Source organism: Pleurodeles waltl, chromosome 6, assembly GCF_031143425.1.
Source record: "Pleurodeles waltl isolate 20211129_DDA chromosome 6, aPleWal1.hap1.20221129, whole genome shotgun sequence".
In the NCBI taxonomy this organism is placed as follows: Eukaryota; Metazoa; Chordata; class Amphibia; order Caudata; family Salamandridae; genus Pleurodeles; species Pleurodeles waltl.
Window position 1 is genome coordinate 694,785,478 of NC_090445.1, and position 25,479 is coordinate 694,810,956.

The window sequence follows — 25,479 nt, forward strand, 5'->3', positions numbered from 1 at the left end:
TAGTAATGTGGTTTATATGTCCTGACAGTGAAATACTGCCAATTTCGTTTTCACTGTTGCAAGGTCTGTCTCTCTCTCATAGGATAATATGGGGGCTACCTTTAAATATGATTAAAGTGTAGATTCCCCTAGAGAGTAGATGGACATGTGGAGTTTGGGATCCCTGAACTCACAATTTAAAAATACATCTGTTAGTAAAGTTGATTTTAAGATTGTGCGTTTGGAAATGCCACTTTTAGAAAGTGAGCATTTTCTTGCTTAAACCATTCTGTGACTCTGCCTTGTTTGTGGATTCCCTGTCTGGGTCAGTTTGACAGTTGGGTTGTTTTTCACCTCACACCAGACAGTGACACAAAGGGAGCTGGGGTGTGATCTGCATTTCCTGATTAGCCATCTCTGCTAGGAGGGAGGGGTGGAGTGGTCACTCTCATCTGAAAGGACTGTGCCTGCCTCTGACAATGCTGTCTCCAGCCCCCTGGTGTGTGTCTGGGGCCTTGCCTGGGCAAGGCAGGATTTCACAAGAAGGTGTGAGTCCCCTTTGAAGAAAGGTGACTTCAAAGACTAAAATGGGTATAAGAAGGGCACCCAAACTTACAAACTTTAGAAACACTTCTGGAACCAAGAGGAACCTCTGCCTGGAGAAGAGCTGATAGCTGAGGAACAAGTGCTGCCCTGCCTGTGACTGTGCTTTGTGGAGCTTTCCTGCAGTGCTGCTTCTGCCAGAGTAAGAGGGCAAAGACTGGACTTTGTGTGCCTTCCATCTTGAAGAAGAAATCTCCAAGGGCTTGATGTAGAGCTTGCCTCCTGTTGTTGAAGTCTCAGGGATAGCAAAGACTTCTTCCTGCCAGCACCTGGAGTCTCTGGAGAGACCCCTACTCTGCTCTGTGGTGCCCTTCCAGTTCCTGGGACCCTGAAAGGAGAGGCTGGCAGCCTAAGGACAAAAATACACGCACCGAGCGCCGTGCGGAGAAAAGATCGACGCGAATCCGATCGCGGCTGAGAAAACGACGCGACGCCGGTTCCGCAGCTGAGAAACGACGCCGCAGGAAACGCGACCGAAAAACCGACGCCCGGAGCAGGAGAAACGACGCGCAGCATCGCTGACGGAGGCTGAGAGATCGCACCCTGCGCCGCGGGACTTTCGGATCGTCGTGTGGCTGGCTTTTTCAACGCGCACCGCCGTGCCGAGTTGTTTTCGACGCACACAGCCGTGCAGGGTTACTTTCGACGCACACCGCCCGTGCGGGGTTATTTTTGACGCAAACCAGGTACATTTTCACGCTAGCAGCGCTAGTGTGGTGTTACAACTACCTAAAGACTCTTTTTATTTTAAACCTGTAAAAAATCATAACTTGACTTGTGTATGTTGGATTTTTGTCGTTTTGGTCTTGTTTTGTCTAGATAAATATTTCCTATTTTTCTAAACTGGTGTGGTGTCATTTTGTAGTGTTTTCATTAAGTTACTGTGTGTGTTGGTACAAATACTTTACACCTAGCACTCTGAGGTTAAGCCTACTGCTCTGCCAAGCTACCAAGGGGGTAAGCAGGGGTTAGCTGAGGGTGATTCTCTTTTATCCTAACTAGAGTGAGGGTCCTTGCTTGAACAGGGGGTAACCAGACTGTCAACCAAAGACCCCATTTCTAACATTGGTGACCAGCGGTCGGGATTTGGACTTGTATTTGTACTTGACATACAGTAATTAAGTGTACACTACTGTTTTGATCTCAGACCACTACGTGACCACATACTACTAGTCTTGTGATTTTTGTTTTTTCTACTTGGACTGTTTTTCTCTGCATTCAGTTTCTTTTTTTTCGCTGATCCCGTGATTGACTTTTCTGGAACTTCATTTGAGAACTTGCTTTTCTGTTTTTGGAACTGTGCATATTTTTTTAACCTCTCATCATGTCTCAGTCTGGAGATGCCCTAGCTGAAGCTGCTTTTGACTTGGAAAAATTGGAGAGCTACAAAGTGGCTCAGTTGAAGCAGTTTTGTAGTAATGTTGGCTGTCCCATTAAGAGCTCATCCAAGAAGGATGAGCTGCAAAAGGCGCTGAGGGCCTGGGTGACAGCCAAAGCAGCTGAGGGGCACACAGATGAGGAGCCAGAGGGAGAAGAGGAGTTGCAAGTCACTCACACTGATGTAGTGGGTGGGCCTGCTATGTCTCAGGGGAGAATCTCCAGGGCAGGTAGCAGTGTGTCCTCCAAGAGTCTGACACCTGGAGAGTTACAGGACAGACAGGCAGAGAGGGAGTACCAGTTGGAGCTGAAAAAGCTCAGTCTAGAGATGGAACAGAGGAAGCTGGCCCTTGAGGAAAGGAAGATAAACATGGCTCATGAGCTCAGTTTAAAAGAGATTGATCAGAGGAGTCAGTCCAGTAGGGATGGTGGCAGCAATTCTACAGTGCAGCCTGAGAGAAGGGTACACATCCCAAAAGACCTTGTGAGGGATTATAAGAGGGAGGATGATATCTACTTGTGGTTCAAGGGTTATGAGTCAGCTCTCCACATGAACCTGGTCCCTGAAGCTCATTGGGGGGCAGCCCTGTGGAAGCATTTTGAGGCAGAGGGGAGGGACACACTGACGGCCTTAGGGGATGCTCAGAGTCTCACCTACCCTGCCATGAAGGAGGCCTTACTTACCAGGTATGGTCTCACCCCTGAGCAGTACAAGGAGAAGTTTAGATCCTACAAGAGAAAGGAATCCCAAACATGGTTGGAATGTGTTGATTCTTGTTGCAGGTCACTGGATGGTTGGGTGAAGGGCAGTAAGGTAAACACGTATGAGGGGCTTTACAATTTAATTGCTTGGGAGCACTTGTACAGTTTATGTTTTCCAGAGCTGCGCCAGCACCTCATTGACAGCAAGCTGACTGACCCCAGGAAGCTTGCACAGGAAGCGGACCGCTGGGAGAGCACCAGGGTCCAAAAGAGGTATGGGGGAGACCACGCCAAGGGTGGGCAGGGTCCCTCTCAGAAGAAAGGGGGGGGTAAGGGCAAACAGGATGAGTTCTCTAAAGGGCCCCAAACTGATTCCCAGGGTAAGGATTCCCAACCCCCCAGTGAAAAGAAGCCATGGTTCTCCAAAGGGAAGCCAATGGCAGGTGGTCCCCTACGTAAGTGCTATTCATGTGACCAGGTGGGTCATGTGAGGGGGGACCCCAAATGCCCCAAAAGTACACCGGCACCCACTGGTGCACCGTCCCAGGGTTTGGCCAGTGTAGCGCTTGGGGAGGAGTTGGTTTCAGGTGGGTGGGAACCAGCAGAAATGACCCTTGTCTCACTAGGGGACAGTGAGATGGTCCAGAGAAACCTAGTGCCTGATAACACTAAGAAGTACAGGCAATGGGTGACCATCAATGGACAGAGGGTGGAGGCTCTGAGAGACACAGGAGCCAGTGTGACTACAGTGAGGAGTCACCTGGTGTCTGAAGAGCAGATTGATCCCCGGGTACTTCACCAAGTAGTTGCAGTAGATAACTCTGAGCGCCTCTGCAGAGTGGCGCAGGTTCCCTTTGAATGGGGGGGGGTCTCAGGTTCCTGGAAAGTAGCTGTGAGTCCAACCATGCCTGTTGATTGTTTGCTAGGCAACGACCTGGAAGATTCCCCTTGGAAGGAGGTGGAACACAGGTCTCACTTGGAGATGTTGGGTCTGCCTGGGTGGGTATGCGTATCCACCCGGTCTATGGCAGCCAATCAGGGTAGTCAAGAGCCCCTGGAGCCTGAAACAGTGGCCCAGGGGACCGCCAAGAAGAGGAAAGGCAGGAGGCGCGGGAAACCCGCCCCAGAAGTTCCCACGGTCCGGGAGGAGGCAGAGCCTGAGGGTGATGCCCCGGAACCTACAGGGGAACAGGTGGCTGAACTGGGGGAGGTCCCTGAGCTGTCGCAGTGGCAGCAGGAAGGGGGACCCACCAGGGAAGTATTCTGCACAGCGCAGAAGGAGTGCCCTACTCTTGAGGGACTGCGGCAGCAGGCTGCAGCCCAGGCGGCTGGCGGGGCGCCAGGTACTCACCTGATTTATTGGGAGGATGGCCTCCTGTATAGTGAGCCTAAGGTTCCTGAGCCGGGGTCAGCTCGTATGCTGGTGGTACCCCAGGGCTTCAGGACCTTCCTACTGGGTTTGGCTCATGATGTGCCTTTGGCAGGACATCTAGGGCAGGACAAGACCTATAAGAGGCTTGTCTCCCACTTTTACTGGCCCTTGATGAACAAGCAGTCAGCTGCTTATTGTAGATCTTGTCAGACTTGTCAGGCAAGTGGCAAGAGTGGGGGGAAATGCAAAGCTCCCCTCCAACCTTTACCGGTAGTCAGTACTCCCTTTGAAAGGGTAGGAATTGACATTGTGGGGCCTCTGGATCCCAAGACAGCCATGGGCAACAGGTTCATCCTGGTCTTGGTGGACCATGCCACACGGTACCCAGAAGCTATTCCTCTAAGGACGGTCACCGCCCCCGTGGTGGGACGTGCCTTGATGGGGGTTTTTACCCGCATGGGGTTCCCCAAGGAGGTAGTATCTGATAGGGGTACAAACTTCATATCCACTTATATGAAGTCTCTGTGGAAGGTGTGTGGGGTAACCTACAAGTTCACCACCCCTTACCACCCCCAAAGTAATGGTCTGGTTGAGAGATTCAACCGCACCTTGAAAGGCATGATTCAGGGCCTGTCAGAGCCCTTGAGGCGTAAGTGGGACGTCCTCTTGCCATGCCTTCTGTTCGCTTACAGGGAGGTGCCTCAAAAGGGACTTGGCTTTAGCCCCTTTGAGCTCATCTATGGCCACCCTGTGAGGGGACCGCTCAGTCTGGTGAAGGAGGCTTTGGAGAAAGCTCCTAGTAAACCACCCCAGGATGTATTTAGCTACATGCTGGCACTAAGAAACCAGACTGCCCGCTTCAGGAGTCTCGCTCAGGAGAACCTGGAAGCAAGCCAGGAGGATATGAAACGGTGGTACGACCAGAATGCCACTCTGGTTGAGTTTCAGCCTGGACAAAAAGTGTGGGTCATGGCACCAGTGGAGCCTAGGGCTCTCCAAGATAAGTGGACTGGGCCTTTTGAGGTGGTGGAAAGAAAGAGCGAGGTCACCTATCTGGTAGACTTGCAATCCCCCAGGAACCCCTTGAGGGTCCTACATGTCAACCGCCTCAAACCACACTTTGAGCGAACTGAGCTATCCATGCTCCTAGCGACAGATGACGGGGTGGAGGAAGAGAGTGAGCCTCTTCCTGACCTCCTGTCTGCAGGAGAGAAAGATGGGTCTGTGGAGGGAGTGATCCTCTCCCCCGCCCTGACTGAGGAACAGCAGAGGGACTGTCGCCACGTGCTGGGACAGTTCGCCTCACTGTTTTCCCTGATCCCAGGAGTCACACACCTGTGCACACATGATGTGGACACTGGGGACAGTACACCTGTTAAACATAAGGTTTACAGGGTGACTGACAGGGTGAGGGCTTGCATTAAGGAGGAAGTCTCCAAAATGTTAGCCCTAAGGGTTATTGAGCACTCCAGCAGTCCTTGGGCCAGCCCAGTGGTCTTGGTCCCAAAGGCTACTGCTCCTGGTGCCACTCCAGAACTTAGGTTCTGTGTGGACTACCGGGGTCTCAATGCGGTCAGCAAGACTGACGCACACCCCATCCCCCGAGCTGATGAGCTCATTGATCGGTTAGGAGCTGCCAAGTACCTCAGTACGTTTGATTTAACATCTGGGTACTGGCAGATTGCCTTAACTGAAGGGGCAAAGGAGAGGTCAGCATTCTCTACCCCCGATGGGCACTTCCACTTCAATGTGATGCCCTTTGGGATGAAGAATGCCCCTGCCACCTTTCAGAGGTTGGTCAACCAGGTGTTGGCAGGACTGGATGAGTTCAGTGCCGCCTACCTGGATGACATTGCTGTGTTTAGTTCCACATGGGAGGAACACCTGCAACACCTCTGGAGAGTGTTAGAGGCCCTGCAGAAGGCAGGCCTCACTATTAAGGCGAGCAAGTGCCAAATAGGGCAGGGTTCTGTTGTGTACTTAGGACACCAGGTGGGGAGTGGCCAGGTGGCACCCCTACAGCCTAAGATTGACACGATTCTGGCTTGGGAGCCTCCCAAGACCCAGACTGAAGTGAGAGCCTTTTTAGGTCTCACAGGATACTATCGGAGGTTCGTTAAGGGATATGGTACCATTGTTACCCCCTTAACTGAGTTGACTTCTAAGAAGCAACCCAAGAAAGTGATCTGGACAGAGGCTTGCCAGAACGCTTTTGATGCCCTGAAGGCTGCCATGTGCACAGCACCTGTGCTGAAGGCACCTGACTACTCCACGGAGTTTGTTGTACAGACAGACGCCTCAGAGCATGGTATTGGAGCAGTACTCTCACAGCTGAATGAAGAGGGCCTAGATCAACCCGTAGCCTTCATTAGCAGGAGGTTACTACCCAGGGAACGTAGGTGGAGTGCCATAGAACGTGAAGCGTTTGCTGTGGTCTGGGCACTGAAGAAGCTAAGACCCTACTTGTTTGGGACTCACTTCCGAGTTCAGACCGACCACAGACCCCTCAGATGGTTAATGCAGATGAGGGGTGAGAACCCAAAACTGTTGAGGTGGTCCATTTCCCTACAGGGGATGGACTTTACGGTGGAACATCGACCCGGTACAGAGCACGCCAATGCTGATGGTCTGTCCAGGTTCTTCCGCCTTAGTGATGAGAACTCCCATGAGGTTGGGTAGTTGCTCCCCACTTTTAGCTGGGGGGGACACGTGTTAGACTTTTCATCCTTGGCGTGGTCTCCCTTAACTTTTTGCCTCTGTTCCACAGGTTGTTGATGTGTGCTGGACTCTGATTTTGCTGTTTTTGTTACTCTGGGCACTTTACCACTGCTAACCAGTGCTAAAGTGCAAGTGCTCCTGTTTAAATTGTATGTAAGTGGTTCATCCATGATTGGCATATTTGAATTACTAGTAAGTCCCTAGTAATGTGCACTAGAGGTGCCAGGGCCTGTAAATCAAATGCTACTAGTGGGCCTGCAGCACTGGTTGTGCCACCCACATAAGTAGCTCTGTAATCATGTCTCAGACCTGCCCCTGCAGTGTCTGTATGTGTATTTTTACACTGTAAATTCGACTTGGCAAGTGTACCCACTTGCCAGGCCTAAACCTTCCCTTTCCTTACATGTAAGGCACCCCTAAGGTAGGCCCTAGGTAGCCCCAAGGGCAGGGTGCAGTGTATGGATAAGGTAGGACATATAGTAATGTGGTTTATATGTCCTGACAGTGAAATACTGCCAATTTCGTTTTCACTGTTGCAAGGTCTGTCTCTCTCTCATAGGATAATATGGGGGCTACCTTTAAATATGATTAAAGTGTAGATTCCCCTAGAGAGTAGATGGACATGTGGAGTTTGGGATCCCTGAACTCACAATTTAAAAATACATCTGTTAGTAAAGTTGATTTTAAGATTGTGCGTTTGGAAATGCCACTTTTAGAAAGTGAGCATTTTCTTGCTTAAACCATTCTGTGACTCTGCCTTGTTTGTGGATTCCCTGTCTGGGTCAGTTTGACAGTTGGGTTGTTTTTCACCTCACACCAGACAGTGACACAAAGGGAGCTGGGGTGTGATCTGCATTTCCTGATTAGCCATCTCTGCTAGGAGGGAGGGGTGGAGTGGTCACTCTCATCTGAAAGGACTGTGCCTGCCTCTGACAATGCTGTCTCCAGCCCCCTGGTGTGTGTCTGGGGCCTTGCCTGGGCAAGGCAGGATTTCACAAGAAGGTGTGAGTCCCCTTTGAAGAAAGGTGACTTCAAAGACTAAAATGGGTATAAGAAGGGCACCCAAACTTACAAACTTTAGAAACACTTCTGGAACCAAGAGGAACCTCTGCCTGGAGAAGAGCTGATAGCTGAGGAACAAGTGCTGCCCTGCCTGTGACTGTGCTTTGTGGAGCTTTCCTGCAGTGCTGCTTCTGCCAGAGTAAGAGGGCAAAGACTGGACTTTGTGTGCCTTCCATCTTGAAGAAGAAATCTCCAAGGGCTTGATGTAGAGCTTGCCTCCTGTTGTTGAAGTCTCAGGGATAGCAAAGACTTCTTCCTGCCAGCACCTGGAGTCTCTGGAGAGACCCCTACTCTGCTCTGTGGTGCCCTTCCAGTTCCTGGGACCCTGAAAGGAGAGGCTGGCAGCCTAAGGACAAAAATACACGCACCGAGCGCCGTGCGGAGAAAAGATCGACGCGAATCCGATCGCGGCTGAGAAAACGACGCGACGCCGGTTCCGCAGCTGAGAAACGACGCCGCAGGAAACGCGACCGAAAAACCGACGCCCGGAGCAGGAGAAACGACGCGCAGCATCGCTGACGGAGGCTGAGAGATCGCACCCTGCGCCGCGGGACTTTCGGATCGTCGTGTGGCTGGCTTTTTCAACGCGCACCGCCGTGCCGAGTTGTTTTCGACGCACACAGCCGTGCAGGGTTACTTTCGACGCACACCGCCCGTGCGGGGTTATTTTTGACGCAAACCAGGTACATTTTCACGCTAGCAGCGCTAGTGTGGTGTTACAACTACCTAAAGACTCTTTTTATTTTAAACCTGTAAAAAATCATAACTTGACTTGTGTATGTTGGATTTTTGTCGTTTTGGTCTTGTTTTGTCTAGATAAATATTTCCTATTTTTCTAAACTGGTGTGGTGTCATTTTGTAGTGTTTTCATTAAGTTACTGTGTGTGTTGGTACAAATACTTTACACCTAGCACTCTGAGGTTAAGCCTACTGCTCTGCCAAGCTACCAAGGGGGTAAGCAGGGGTTAGCTGAGGGTGATTCTCTTTTATCCTAACTAGAGTGAGGGTCCTTGCTTGAACAGGGGGTAACCAGACTGTCAACCAAAGACCCCATTTCTAACACACCCTATCTGTAGTATAAGGAGTAACCAAACCACTGAGAAACCCCAAGGGCATTGCGTTGTAAAGCCCTGTGTGACAGGCTCAATGTTTTGAACTGCACTGACTCTTCCAGACGGAGCCAAAGAAGGTATCTACTTGGGGTTCAAACCTGGTCAAATTTACAAGGAGTACAGACCAGCTTCACTACTAGCGTCTAAGGTTGTAATTTTCTCCCGCTTTGCTGCCCACAGAATATCCTGTGACTCTTGCGTAAAGCATGTGGGACGAAGCAGAACATCAACATACAATGATCACTTATTATACCACTTGAGAGAGTTCCACAGGAGCGTATCAGGTGTCATTTCATGACCCAAAGAAGAGGCGGTCCATGAAAGCACCCTCTCAAAGCACGTACGCATTTGCATTGCATGTACATTAGCAATCAGCAAGGTTTGATGTCCTCAGGTGGAAAGAATTCCAAATACTGTAAACGGTCTTTTTCGTTTTTTCCTCTCTGTACAACTTATGACCTGCAAGCATCATGTCTCGTTAGCAATACCGAATAAACAGATGATTAAGAAAATATTTTCTGAAATATAATGCATTCTCCTTTGGAAGTAAATTACTAGTGAACACACATTAAAACAGGGTTACAGACTTACAGCGTTCATTTATTTCTTCTTTCAATAAGTTAATTATTTTATTGCATTTCTCAGCGTGTCTTGCTTTGTAACATTCAGCATGCCATGGTACTTGTGGTTGCGATTCAACATTGCAAGACAGGATCCCAAAATTCGAGGCTTAAAAGTTGACTAAAACGCCTGGAATTCAGTGTCACAAGAGAAATGAGGTATTTTGGGCACCTCTGGAAGTTCAGTCTGAAATCTAAGGTAACAGCCGAGCTCCGGAGACCTTTTATGCTCCGGGAGGTAGGTTTGTGTTATAAAGGACTATCAAACAGTGAAAGAAGAACTTTTATTGGTGAACTCCTCACTCGCCATGCAGCACACCTCTTTTTTCCTCATGCCCTCATCAACATTCTAAGGTAAGCTCCCGGTTGTTCCATTCTCACTACATTCTAAGGAGTCATCCGGAGTATACCATTAATGAAGGTCCCTACTTCCTAGTAGCTGAAAACTTGTATTGTTAATAATATTATACAATAACCATGAACATAAGGTAACCTGAACTTGTCAACACCAGGGCAGTGCGCGCTCTACGGGCGACTAGAATGCAAAAACCCAGCACTTTCAAGATAACGTAATTTATGCATTGTGTTGATATGCTGTTGTTTAACGTTTTGCATTGCAGAGTTAAATCCTGAAGACTTATTTTTAAGGTGCTTATAAATACTGTTCATTTGCAATGTATTGCTGCAGGCTTTCAGAGTGAGTCAGGGTGTGGTCCCTTTTCAGGGCCTTCTAGAAGCTTTCCCTGCAGCATGCCTGGGTGTGGTTTGTGGGCTGAGCCAAGACTCTATAAAAGGGAGCCAGCCCAGCTCCACGTGCTCACTATTCAGAGATCCCGGTACAGAGCAGCAGCAACTTCCTGAGCTCCTGTTCCGGAGGCCTACTTTGATCTTCCAGGCCTTGCCCTTTCACTTTGTCAGTGATTCTTGATCAGGGCGGTAAGACAGAGATTGGGCTGGGCCCCCAACCCGTTCTCAAAGGCTTTTGAGTTCTTGGGCCTAATTTGCAAGATAAAACGATTTTGCTTCTATGTGTGTGAATGTGCGCTCGAAGTTTTATGGCATTTTCATGCTGACACTTGAATCGGCAAAACGTGCGATTCTTTACTTGTGTACAATTCATGTTATTCATTGTTAGCTACCATTTTATGGCATTTACTAGGTAGCATTCGAATCGGCAAGACGCGCAATTCATTTCCTGTGTTCAATTCGTGCTATTCATTGTACGCTACCATTTCTTGGCATTCATATGGTGGTATTCGAATCGGCAAGACACGTGATTCATTTTCTGTGCTTAATTCGTGTTATTCATTGTACGCTACCATTTCTTGGCATTCATATGGTGGTATTCGAATCAGCAAGACGCACAATTAGTTTCTTTGCTTAATTCGTGTTGTTCATTGTACGCTAGCATTTCTTGGCATTCTTATGGTGGTATTCGAATTGGCAAGACGCACAATTCATTTTGTTTGCTTAATTTGTGTTGTTCATTGTACGCTAGCATTTCTTGGCATTCTTATGGTGGTATTCGAATCAGCAAGACGTGCAATTCCTTTCTTGTGCTTAGTATGTGATGTTCAGTGTGCGCTGCCATTCCTTGGCATTCACATGGTGGCCTTCGAATCAGCAAGACGCGTGATTCCTTTCTTGTGTCTAATTCATGATATGCATTGTGTGTTACCATTTCATGGCATTTACGCAATGACATTCGAATCGGCAGAACGCGCGATTCAGTTCTTGTGTTGAACCCATGCTACTCATCGTGCGCTACCATTTCATGGCATTCATTTGGTGGTACTCGAATCGGCAAGACGCGCAATTCATTTCTCGAGTCTAACTCATGTTATTCATTGTGCACAGTCATTTCATTGGCATTTACAAACCTTTGTGAAAATTCTGCAATGTGCGCTATTCATGTTCCTGCATTTTTAAGAAATCTAAAGTGTTAGAATTCTAGATGTTATATTGTATGTGCATAATAATTCCTTCAAGTACAATTCATATGGTGTTATAGAAATCATTCAGATTATTTCCTGATCCTCATGCAAAAGACTATACTTGAATTTGAAAGCGTAATTCTAGAAGTTTCTGATGTTTCTAATTCATGTGTAACATTTCATTGAGTGGTTCATTGGCAAGTTGTGTTACTCTTTCCTGATTCTCTCATAGGTATACAATCATCTTGAGGCCTAGTTATTTTAGTCCATGCTTAAGTTATCCATGTTTCCAGTATGACAATGCTTAGAGTCATAACCTAGTAATGATTAATATAATATAATCTTGATATTGTGTGTTTTAACCTTTTGTTTCCTACAGGTCTCCTTCCCAGCTGTTCCCTTCCTAATCCCCTTTTCCCCACTTGGACTCTCTTAGACTCTGTGACATTCTAATCAGAGTATTGGAGCTGTCTTGTGGTGGACGTTTTGGGAACGTGCACAGACCCTGAGGATCTGGTGACTCTGACAGAACTACACAATAGTGTATGAGAGAAATAAATAATTATACTCAGATTATAGTGCAAATTAAAACATCTTGAAGAAATATTACATTAAATCAAGATTATAACCCATCTCCTTTCCTTAATGTTGAAATACAAAGTCCTTGTGTCATGGTGGTTGTTTTATGGTCCTGGTACTTCTGTTATGGTCAGGCACTTCCACAGGATCGTTATTTTCCTCCTCATGGTTCTGTCCCAGACTCACCACTGGTTCTTGGTTGACTACGATACGGTCCATGCTCCAAATCTTTCCGTCCTCCAACTTTACAACATTTTTACAAACCTCAATAATTCTTAGTGGCTTAGAAATCTTGCTACCATTTTTTCTGGTGGGAACAGGAAGCTTAACCTTGACCCATTGCCCTACCCTCCATAGTCTATCCTTAGTGCTATGTTTATCATCGTACCATCTTCTGTACTTCTCCTGAATCTGTCGGACACATTCTGCCACCTCCTCCATCTTCTCACAGTCTGGCTCCCCTCCTTTCAACCAATTGGGATTGAGTTTGGTTCCCGGATGTCTTCCCTTGAGAGACTAGAAAGGTGACACTCCTGTAACTAGATTAGGAGTAGTATGATAAGACCACAACATTTGTTTTAGTGCTGACTCTCCTGACACACCCAAAACTGATGCTATCTGGAGACATTCCTTAATCATTCTGTTAGCTCTCTCTACTAGACCATTCGCACAGTGGTTGTATAAAGCAGTTCTAAAGTGGTGAACATCCCACCTCTTGAAGAACTCCCTCATGGCTTCGGAAGTGAATTGCACCCCCTTGTCAGTAACAACAGTGCTGGGAATCCCTTCTCTCATGAATGCTTCCGACAAGAAGTCTACTGCTTCCTGGGTAGTTATCTGACTTACAATTTTGATCACTGTCCAGTGTGAATGGTAATCTACCAATACAAAAATAAAATGCCCCGGCTCCCCAAATTAGTTATGGGTCCTAAAATGTCTAATCCAAGCTTATCCCATGGTTTTATTTGAACACTCACAGGCGACAAAGGAGTCTTCCGTGTCAGATTAGTCTTGTTGCTCATGGCGCACGTAACACAATCTCTCACCACAATCTCCACTAATCGATCCATTGTGGGAAACCAATAAGTGGCTCGTAATTTGTTTTTTGTCAGGCTTCTTCCTAAGTGCCCTTCATGCGCTAGCCCCACAAGTTTGTCCTACAACTCACGAGGAGGTATTACTCTCTCTCCTCTCATAACCATATCATTGAAAATGTGAAGTTCCGATCTGACTTCCCAATACCCCTTCAATTCTTCTTCTATACATCTAGATTTATCTGGCCATCCTTTGATTATTTTTTCCTTGAGCAACTGCAACACTCTGTCCTTTCTGGTCTCTTCCACCCATTCCTCTTTTGGGAGACCAGCAAGTTCAACATGCAATACCGGTTCTAGAGCATGACTCTTCAGTTCTAGAGCCTGACTCTCCTCCCTCTCACCAACCCTTAGCGATCTGGACAAATAATCAGCTACAGTATTCTTATTCCCTGGAACATACTCCACCCCAAAATTGTAACCTTTGAGGCCCATCATCCACTTGGCTGTACGCGGGGTGGCATTTTCTCTTCCCTTGGTAGTAAATATGTTGGTAAGAGGTTTATGATCTGTTCTGATCGTAAAGGGTAAGCCCCATAAGAAAAACTTTAAATGATTGACGGCCCAATAGCATGCTAGAGTTTCTCAATCTATTGTGGAATAATTCTGTTCAGCCCGCTCAAGGATCTAGATGCAAATGCTACAATCCTTTCCTGTCCATCAACACTCTGAGACAGAGTCGTCCCGAGGCCTTTGCCACTGGCATCAGTAGTCACCCACGTTTTCCTTTTGGAATCAAAATTACCTAAATTAGGAGACTTGGCAATAGCCTCCTTCACCATGATGAAAGCTGCTTAGCATTCCAGATTCCACTCAAAAGGGACGACTTTCTTTAATAAAGTTCTCATGGGGGCCGTGACAACAGCAAAGTTCTGCACAAACTTTGCCATGTATTCAGCTAATCCTAAAAATGATTTGAGTTCCGGCATGTTAGTGGGTGCCAGAGCCTCTTTCACCACCACCACTAAATCGTGTTTAGGTTGTACCCTGTCTTTACTGATTTTGTGGCCTAGATATTCCACTGAATCCACACCAATTTGACATTTCACTCTCTTGATGGTCATGCCAGCGCCCTGAATACTTTTCTCAAGGTGTCATTATGCTCTTTTTCAGTAATGCCCTATATCAATACATCATCCTGGAAACACATCGCCTGGTGAATGTCTTGTACGATACCCTGCATGATACGCTGGAACACTGCTGCAGCAGAGGCCAGACCAAAAGGCAACCTACAAAATCTAAAGGCCCCATACAGTGTGATGAAGGAGGTAAGAGAGCGGGATGATGGATGCAACTCGACTTGGTGTTTGGCCGAGGATATGTCTATCACACTGAAAAACTTAGCTGGGCCCATGGTGCTTAACATTTCATTAATCCTGGGTAAGGGAAACATATCCACCCAAATATTGGCATTTAGGTCTCTCAAGTCCACACACACACCTATGCCCTTACCACCAGGTTTCCGAGCGGCAACAATGGGAGCCAGCCATAAGGAGCTTTCACTGGGTTCAATGACGCCCAATTGCTCCAGCTTGTTTAACTCTTGTCTCAATGGTTCTTGCATTAGATATGGAATAGGTCGGACCTTATGGGCTACCGGGACCGCATTTTCCTTCACTTTGATTTTATGTTGATAGGCTTTTAACAATCCAATCTATCTTCAAATAATTCGGGGAATTCCTTGCATACACTTTTCTCGCAACTGGAAGTGTCTACCAGTAGAACTGGTTCCTCCTTGTTAGGGTCTAGATTAATGCCCAATTCTCTCTGATGCTTCCAACCTAACAGATCGGATCCTTAATTTGTAAAGTAAACTTTGCCTATGGTTTGCCTGTCCTTGAATGTTATTTGCATACACAGCATGCCCTTCAAAGGTATAGGATAATTATTATACCCTCCAGGAGAAATGTCTGCAGGCTGTAACACGTACCCTTTACTACGAAAACTCTTTTCATATACACTATAGTGCATAAAAGTGAACGGGGAACATGAATCACCAAACGCTCTTGCACACACAGCATCAAGGGTAATATCGCAAATGGGGTACAATTAGTTTCCATGCTTCATCTCACCCACATTTTTTACTTGCAACACAAATTTACTGTATAAATCTTGGGACTCTTCGACTTTATGCACAACCTTCCTTTCATTGCGTTCGCTTTTGTCACTCTTACATACACGCGCATAGTGCCTTCTAGCACCACACTTCCAGCATATACAGTTACGAGCCGGACACAAGGGATTGTTAGCTAGACGTCTGCTGTTAACACACCTGAAACATTTATTTTAACTCCCATCAAGATTATTTTTTTTAAGTGAGACTTTATGAACCTTTGAATCATCATCCTGTTTAGTTTCTCTATAATCCTGTTTGGGGCTAGTTTTGACTTCCTTTATTTCATCTTCACCGGAAGTGTGTTTGATTAATTTCATACACTCTGCCATATGTTCAATACTCTTTGCAACATCAACAGCTTCCTTTAAGGCAGGATTAAGGATCAATAATTTTTCCTGTATTTTAAGATTATTGGTGCATCTCACTAACTGATCCCTAATTAAGGAGTCCTCAAGGCTTCCAAATTTGCAAGTGATTGCCATCCCCTTCAAACATGCGATATAGCTAGATACTTTCTCATCCTTGCCCTGTGTCCTGCTAAAAAATGTGTGCCTCTCTAGAACTACATCGACTTTATGACCAAAATGACATTTCTAATTTCCTGAGTGTTTTTTCGTAATCATCTAATCCTTCTCCTTCATCCTCCTCCTCCTCATCTGGGTCAGTTAAACTATCCTAAACTTTACGTCCATGGATACCCAGATTATGTAAGAGAATATGCTGTTTTCTTAAGGGCGTGAATTTCTCTCCAACAATGGCAATCAGATAAGATTCAAATAACTTTACCCAGTCCTTCCAATGTAGACTAGGTTCACCTGCCTCGTTTAGGAAGGGAGGTGGTTGAGACATACTAGCTGCGGCCATGACTAAATACAGTGTGATTTAACAGTAATCTAGGAAGTAAAAGAGTAACCACAAAAGCTTTTTGAATATAATTCCCCTAAACAATTATAGTCACAAGGGGTGACCCAGATATGCCTGCTCTAAGGGCACATTTAGTACATTACATTTGGGGCAAGTCTATGTGTTAAAGGATATAAACACACCAGCTTTGAAAAATGAATAGGGAATGTAATCCTCACCCACAGTTCACCCACAATAACATTAAGTAGTGCTAATCAAATGTCAAATAATGGACCATACATCCATGTACTAAGCCAGGAATGTCAGTTCTTTCCCTTAAGTGCCTTGTAGTCAGCTGAATGAGCACGGGAACCGTCTCACCTGGGTTCGCCGCTAAATTCGTCCCTCAACGTTACTATAAGTTAGCAATGTAATTAACTGAAGAGAATGGAGGTTTTACACCTCCCTCGTTCCGTAGGAAGTAAGTGCAGCCGATAGCCACCCTCGCTCAGAGTCAAAACCTCAACCAATTCACAGGAACACAGATATTTATGCCCCCTCTTTGTTCCGCAGTAAATAAACCCCGCTGGGTTACAGCAACTACCCTAGAAGTAGGCATCCACCAAAACCCCGCCTCACCAGCCTCTCTCCACCTCCACCAAACAAAGCACTGCCGGCAGTTGGAGGCGTGCCAGAAATGAGCCTCCTTCCACCTGCGTCGCAGACGAGCGCAGTGAAAACACACCTCCTAGGAATCGCTGTCTTGTTCTGTCTCAAGGAAGGAGCCCGCCGTCATCAACGATGAGCCGGATACCCTGAATAGTAAGCAGAACGACGCCCAAGCCAGTTCCAAGGTTCCTCTACGTGCTGATGCCTTCATTTGAAGTGGAAATCACCTGTGCGCTGCTCGTCCCCTCGCTCCACGTCTGATGCCACTGCAGGAAAGGAAAAGACGCCTCGCTATTGCTCAGATTCCACTTGACCTATGTTCATTTGGTCCACAAGGTCCTGTACTGCTGGAGCCTCGAATGCCACTCCGGCCAGACAACACCAGCTGAGCAGCTACCGGGGCCTCACTGGTGACTCCAGGGAAAACAGTTCCACGGTGATGGCGAAGAAAATCAGGGGTGAGGAGTTCCACTGCCCCCGGCACAGTATCCCACCCTCGTCTCCAAAATGTCAATGTTATAAAGGATGATCAAACAGTGGAAGCAGAACTTTTATTTGGTGTACTCCTCACTCGCCATGCAGCACACCGCTTTTCTCCTCATGCCCTCATCAACATTCTAAGGTAAGCTCCCAGTTGTTCCATTCTCACTACATTCTAAGGAGTCACCGGGAGTATACCATTAATGAAGGTCCCTACTTCCTAGTAGCTGAAAACTTGTATTGTTAACAATATTATACAATAACCATGAACATAAGGTAACCTGAACTACACAATAGTGTATGAGAGAAATAAATAATTATACTCAGATTATAGTGCAAATTAAAACATCTTGAAGAAATATTACATTAAATCAAGATTATAACAATTTGTCATTCAGATTATTGGCGAGGCTGCCTGCCTGCCCTGTTCCATGAAGCTGACCGCAGATGCTGCCACGGAATGAACAACTAAGTTATACCATCACAATTCAGGAATTCAACTCTTTAATTTTTGTCGTACATAGGTTACTGTTTCTGAGGTGCACAAGCGACACATTTGTCATAATAGAGTAGCAGGAGTGAAGGAGGACCAGTGCATTGGTCTCTCTGACACCCTCCCCCCAATGCATCCAATCCTCCCCCACACCTTCCCCCAAGCTCTCAGCATGGCAAGTTGAAATGCAAGCAGGTGCATCCAGTACCATATAAACTCAGACTTACTGCATCACGCTGATGGTAGTGGGGTATCATTCTCTGATGTCCATGCACATGTAGCCTTGGCCGGATTGCAGCACATTCACACAAATAATTTAAAAGTAATAACTCTGTCCCTCTATCCTGCCTGGGAAGAAGGCCTTGCACCGATCAAGGCAATGAGGCCAGGTTACTCTTGGCAGGGATGTATGCATTAAACATAAGTTACAGCTGACTTGCTCCTGTACCTCGCAGGACTGGTGAATCCAGGCAGGGCTTGCGACAAACTGGTATTTTGTCAGTTCTAGACTTCAGTGGCCTAGTGGAGCAACTAACTGCTAAGAGTGGAGTTTTCCTTCCTTATTTACGTTACACTGATGTATTCACGCAGAAGACTTTAAGACATGTAAGGGCCACGGTCACAAAGATGTTTCTGTGACAAGGTTTGAATGCAAGCTTGGTCTTTGGTGTAATCGTACGCCGATTCAATAGTCATAGTTCATTACAGATACCCAGATCATTAAGCTATATGAGCTGTAGTCTTTTAGGGAGCCACGGCAGATGTCTTCCAAAACAAAATCAGTCTAATTTTTTTATTGAATGATTATGTTCTGTCCGAGAACCATGACTCATTCTTGAGTAAAAGAAATAAACACGTTAACAATTCTGTTAACAGAAGATACCATTTTAATGATTAGATTTATATAAAAATGAATAAAATCGGCTGTAGTGATAAGGATGTATTTTAAAAAATTCCATCGCAATTAATAGAAGCTCAAAATGTATGTCCTTCAATGGTTGGCCGGAAACTAATCACCCTCTCAGGCCGACAGGATGGAGCACAATTGGATGCAAGCTGCAAGTTCACCCCGGTCAAAGGTTGAGGACCTGGACCTGCAGGGGGTCCCTCACAACTCTCTGTGGTTTTGTTTGCAATTACAGTATGAGATCCCAAATGTAGGAAGAAACAATGGAGTGGCAGAGCATTTTAACTGCAAGAAGATTAAATATAGAACAGCTGACCATTCATGATTTACGCCCAAGGAAATCTACTATATTTCAGATACCCCCCCTAAAAATGTAGTTGTTTATCCAAAAGGTGTCCATCGGCAGTTTGCTTGCCTGTCATTTATATCGGTGTACGTTGTTTCTATAGCATCAAAAGATTCCTGGAAAATGGAGGCTGAGACCTAAAAATGTAATTTAATAATACAATAACGACAATTTAAAAAATAAATAATGATAATGATGATTATGAAGGAATCAGGGCACAGGGGTTAAGGTGCGTGCCTGTCTAACTGCTTAGTTATACAGGAAATACCACAGGATGTGGGTTCATATTTTGTGGATGTTTTGCATAATACTATACAAGATTAACACCAGTGTACCCAACGTAGATGATCTGATAGCTCCCCACCGAAAGCTATCAGCTATAGAGAGTGTGACCCACCCATACAACACAGTGTGGGTAGAGAGGCATGCGGCTGTGTTGCAGGTACGGTCACTTAGGGGCCTAAAGTAGAAGGAGGTTGATACTGTGACACTGTGGGATAGTCTCACTGTTGGTTTATACCTTTGGCACTAATACCCTATACCTACTGCACTGGGTTGAGAAGAGAAGATTGGAAACCTATTCCAGAACTCTCTCTCAGGAGTACAAACGTTTTTTGCAATATTTTTATGGATGTATGCAGCTGGAAAGCTGGTGTGCTTTTCATTCAGTAGTGGACTAAAGACGAACACATACTGCTGTGGTACTCTGGCGGCTGCTCCCTTTTGAAGTTGGTGGGGCACATAAAAAAACGTTCCACCCTTTAAAAATAAACTCACCTTGCTTGATGCTATTCTTGTACAGCACACGTTCAGCTGCAAACACCCAAGGTTCCCCCTGCCTCGCACTGCATAACTGGACAATACTATTCACACCAATCCAAACACTGCTCTCATGCGGCTTACAATACTGAACAGCATAACAGCAGTGGCAGGCTTGGCTGGAGCAGGCAAACACAGTGCTGCATCATACACCTGCGGGGCTGTGCCTCTGTTTCTCAGCTATCTCTCAGCTAATCTTATGTTGATTGTAGAAACCTGAATTGCGCATGTCAGGCTGGCCCTAGTGAAAACATTGGCTAATATGACATGTGCAGTTAAGTGAACACAGCTTCAGCTTGTCCCACTGAACTGTTGTTATTCTAAGAGAGGTCTCTGCCATGGCCCCACCCCTAAACAGGCTAGCGTTCAAGGGCAAGAGTGCAAGGGAAAATATGTGACTTTGTGTGATGTAGTGGGTCGCAGTGGGGTGGTCAGTAGGTCAACACCCCTGCACCCATATGGACAAAATCCCCTAGTGAGGTATAGCCTCGTTGAAGTGATGATCAGTTTGTGGGAAGGGTCAGGGGATAATGCATAAATTACTTACTGATAACACGCATTACTCAGATTCACCCTTTGTTGTCCCTTTTAGTATTAGGGACTGGGACAAGGAAGGGAAAATCAGAATAATGAAGACATTCCAGAAATAATGTCTCTCTCTGTATATGGTCCAGCTGGAGTTTCATCATGTGCTGGGGTGATACAGCTAAAGACAATGCCAGGGGTAAATTCATTTTTAACAGGAATAGGTCAATGTTCAGTGCAATCAAACAGTGGTGAAAAATGTCTTACCTTGCAGTTCTCACAGCAGAGGCCATGTGCACATTGTGAACCTGATGTCAGTGTGCATGTCGCAGCTTGGCAGCAAGGATTCTTACACTCCTAGAGAAGAAAGACGCAATCTTAGCAAAATGTGTATATTTCTGTGGATTGTAATATTACCATAATGCTTATCGTTTACTGGGGAAAGGTGTTATAGCAGGTTTAGCATGCTCTTGCATATTTGTGCATTGATAGAAATTGTGTCTCTAGTTGGCAGAGGTATGCTCCCTGTCCAAGTAGGGACCACAAGCCTAGTCAGGGTAAGTCACATACACACCCTAAATTAACCTGTGCTCACCCTCTGGTAGCTTAGCACAGAGCAGTCAGGCTCAATTTAAGAGGCAATGTGTAGAGTATTTGTGCGACGCCTGAATTACAATAACACAGTGAGAACACAAGAAAAAGACTCCACAAGAGTTTACAGAAATAAGGAATGTTTTTATGAGTGAAACAAAACCAAAACGACTGCATCTACTCACTAGAACTTGAGATATGAATTTTTAATGAATAAACTGAAATACAGTGCTTAGAAGTCAATAGAGCTTATGTTTACTCGAGGTCGCGCTAGACCAGGGTAAATCCAAATTCAGGCTAACCTAAATGGAGTGCAGGGCCCTCTGAAAAGTTCCTTGGAAGGAGGGTTGCATCAGCGATGCGGAGGTGATGCATCGGTTCTGATCCGCACAGGCAGGGAATGCATCGCCATCGAGTAGTGCAGTTGTCGATGCAATGTCCTTGGGGTGCTGTGTCAAACCCTTTTCGATGAAGCTGATGCATCCTCGTTAAGCCGTACAGCCAGCGATGCAAAGGTGGTGCACTGGAACAGGTGATGATTTGTCGATCCTGAGCTGCGCAGCCAGCGATGAAAAGTCCTTGTCATCAGCGGCAAGGGTGATGCGTCCGATTGGTGCAACTGCATTGATGTGTCAATTTTTGTAGAAGAACAACTGTAAAGCCCACTTTTGCAGAGTCCAGCAGCTGAAGCAGGTTTGAAGGAAGTCTTGGATGACCCTAAGACTTCAGAACAGGAGGCAAGCCAGCAAGTCCTTGGAGTTACTTAGGTTCTTGGAGGATGTAGTGCGGTAAGTCCAGTCCTTCTCACTTCCAGGCAAGAGGCAGCAGGCCAGCACATCAAAGCAGTTCAGCAGAGTGGCAGTCCCTCCTGGTAGCACAGCAGTCCTTCTTCCTGTAGAATGTACTCAGATCCAGAAGTGTACTGATTTGGTGGGGTTTGGAATACAGTACTTACACCCAGTTGTGCCTTTGAAGTGGGGTAAACCTCACAGAGGCCTTTGAAGTACACAAAGTGCCTGCCCTTCCTTCCCTGGTTTCAGACACACTACAGTGGGTTATGCAGCCCTTTGTGTGGGACAGGCACAGGCCTATTTATGTGCAAGTGTCAGCTTCTCCCAGAAAGACCCATTAGCCTAGTTGTGGGCCATCAGGATGTAAGCTCCCTTTATGTGTGACTGTCGGGAGGGAATGCACAAGAGTCCATTTGTCATCCACCCAGTCATGTATTCAGAGACAGTCAGAGGCACAGAATAGTTAAAGTAAGAAAATGACAACTTTTTAAAAGTAAGTTGTTAGTCTGGAGATACCAAACTCAAAATATCTATCTGGTCCCAACTGGAAGTTACACTTATAAAAAGCAATAAGGTAATCCCACTGTTAACCTATAGGAGGGATAGGACTTGCAGTAGTGAAAAAACAATTTAATAGTTTTTAACTACCTGGACATGCAAAACTTAAAAGTACAATTCTAACGTTTTAAATGCACTTCACCCTGCCCTTGGGGCTGTCCTGGGCCTACCTTAAGGGTGACTTATATACATTAAAAGTAAGCTTTGGGCCTGAAAGAGGGTTAACTTTCCAGGTTGACATGGCAGTTTAAAACTGCACACACAGGATCTGCAAAGGCAGGCCTGAGTCACGTTTAAAAGGGTACTAAAGTGTGTGGCATAATCAGTGCTGCAGGCCCACTAGTAGGATTGAATTTACAGGTCCTGGGCACATGTAGTGCACCTTACTAGGGAATTATAAGTATACTAAATATGCCAATTGTGGATAAGCCAATGTTACCATGTCTTAAGCAGAGAGCACATGCATTTTAGGGCAGGTTGGCAGTGTTAAAGTGCCCAGAGTTCTGAACTCAACAAGAAAAACAAATTCAGCAAAAAAAGTGAAGGAGAAAGGCAAAACGTTTGGGGATGACTCTGCAGAAAGGGCCAGGTCCAATATGCATGTACATTTAGGAGAAGAGGCTGACCTTCTGCTAGCAAGAAAAAAGGTTGCAGCATGGTTCTTACATTCATAAGGGACACAAAATACCTAAATCAGGGTTTCAATGCTACTGTAGAAGAACATCAATGGGTGCAAGTGGTTTACTTTCAGGTGACCACACTGGTCCTTTTCAGCTGCCGGTGCTAGGTAGGCTCTTTGGACAGTAGCAGAGCTTCTTCCCGCCCACAGGATTGAAGCAGTAAAATGAAAACTGAAGTCTGAGCAATGATGCACAGGCTCCAGCTGTCAGTTACTTGCTTTGTCACCTCACCCTTTTCCATCTTGTCACAAAACAAGGTGGGATCCATAGGGATGTCGACCCTACCCCTCCCATGGCAAGATGGGAAAGGATGAGATGACAGCCTGTTTGACAGGTAGCCATGAGCACTGCAGGGCTTAGGCCAAGTGCTACCTGCACCATTGATGCGGTAGCATATCACCAGTGGGGACCACCGTCTTGGCAGGGCACTGAGGCCAAGGCTGTGACTTCACCAGCCTTTTGCAATATCTCTGATGGATGGTGCAGTCACCTTTATGCACCTGCTCCAGCCTCAGCCAGAAGTCACCGCCTCAGGTTGCAGCAAGGGTGTGCATTTTATAAAATGTTCCTATTATACCAGCAGTGAATAATAGGTTGTTATTCACTGCTTGTATAATACAAATTGGCGTAGAAACTAGGCGGGACGAGCCCCGATGTCTATAAGGGCGAGCCACGGCTGCCTGTTAGGTGGAATCACCTTTCTATCAACTAGTTGCACTGTTTTATTTATTCTACAGAATTTTCAAAGGGGAATTTTTACTTTTGGAACCAATACCACAATTTTGACCCAAGCACCCTCGAATATGATGCAAAAAATTTGGAACAGTCCAAGGGAAGGTAGAACATTTTGTGCAAATTAGTGAAGATGCAAAGTTATTAAGTTATTATTGATGCTCCTGATAGTGTGTATCTATCTATCTATCTATCTATCTATCTATCTATCTATCTATCTATCTATCTATCTATCTATCTATCTATCTATATTATTTATATATATATATAAATAAATATATATATATATGTAGATATATATATACATATGTATGTATATATATATATATATATATATATATATATATATATTTTTTTTTTTAATAACAAAACAGTCATCATAATCTGATAGAGACTTCTAGTTGCAGATTCCTTACCTTAGAATTTTCCCCCAGGCGTCAGACTGGATCCGGTCATGACGTTGGGAGTAGTACATAGACGCCGCCCTCGCGCAGTGACGTCAGTTCTTTTCTTTCCACGCCACGCGCTGATACGGAGAGAGCTACCCTAGGCTATTTTTGGGCCAAGTTCGACCGTTTTCTCAAGGTTTTTGATACGACTTTGGTGTGTTGAGATGTCCCCAAAGACCGGGTTCAAGCCTTGTGAGGACTGCCATCGGACGATGTCGGTGACGGATCCTCATCGCGTTTGTCTGTGGTGCCTCGAGCGCGACCACGACCCGAAGTCGTGCTCCGAGTGTCGGGCCATGCACCCGAAAGCTTTGAGGGAGCGATCCCTAAAGCTAATGGCAGCCCGGCACTCGACTCCGCGTCGGTCCCGGTCTCGCTTGAGAGAAAGGTCTCGAGATCGGTCCCAGAGTCATCACCACTCGTCTTCTTCGAAGTCCTCGGGTCAAGGTAAGAAGAAGAAGAAATCGAAGAAGTCCCATCGCTCTTCGGCTTCACCCTGTCGCTTGGCCGGCGCGACGCGGGACGAGCGTCCACGCACTAGGCCTCCGTCCTCGGAGCCTACATCTGGGTCGACTCCGCACTTCCCCGAGTTTCCTGGAGCGACCCTTGCCCAACTTAAAGAGTTTTACGAGGCCGTGCGCCTCATCTTTGGGCAGGCCGACCCCGATACGGTGCCTTCGGGCCCAAGGGGTATGGCTGAGGGGCCTTTGGGTTCCGCCCGAACTCCTTCGGCCCCGGTCTCCAAGGTCGCTTCTGGATCCGTGCGCGGATCCGCACTGACACCGGTAGCACCATTGAGACCTTCCCCAGGCGGCGGGTCGGTTATCGACGCTCCTGACGTCAGAAGTGCCCACTATCGATGTCGACCCAATTCTTATTCCCGACGACTCAGAGCCATCGGCTTCGGTGGGCCTTATTCGCCCAAGTTTGGATTCAGACCTATTTTCCTATGGGTACAAATACAGGGAGGAATTGGAGGGGTCCCTGGACCCTTATGAATACCAGGATGACCCTACTATGGACTGGGCACAGGACTTGTGTGAAGTCAGTGGTCTGGATACTTCTCCTGATGCTGGCACATTGTCTCCTCCTACCGTGGCTACGGCAGAGGGAGCTACTTATAGTATGGTGGTTAGTAGGGCGGCTGAGGTCCTTGGCCTTGAGCTACCTATTGTGGAAGTCAGGTCTAATCTCCTGACGGAGGTGCTTCAGCCTGGGGCTTCTACTTCAGAACCCCTTCTCCCATTCAATGAGGCCCTCACTGATGTCCTTTTAGGTACATGGTCCAAACCCAACACAGGGGCTCCTGTGAATAGGACTATTGCTTG

General features: G+C 46.4%; 1 protein-coding gene across 1 annotated transcript in view; it reads right to left on the bottom strand.

Moving 5' to 3' along the window:
* The window catches only part of LOC138300177 (disintegrin and metalloproteinase domain-containing protein 9-like), a 587,087-nt gene that overhangs the window by 330,328 nt on the left and 231,280 nt on the right, over positions 1-25,479 (bottom strand). Inside the window, exon 13 of the mRNA XM_069239149.1 lies at positions 20,618-20,707. Coding sequence (XP_069095250.1) covers positions 20,618-20,707 — 90 coding nt within the window. The remainder of the gene's footprint in view (positions 1-20,617; positions 20,708-25,479) is intronic.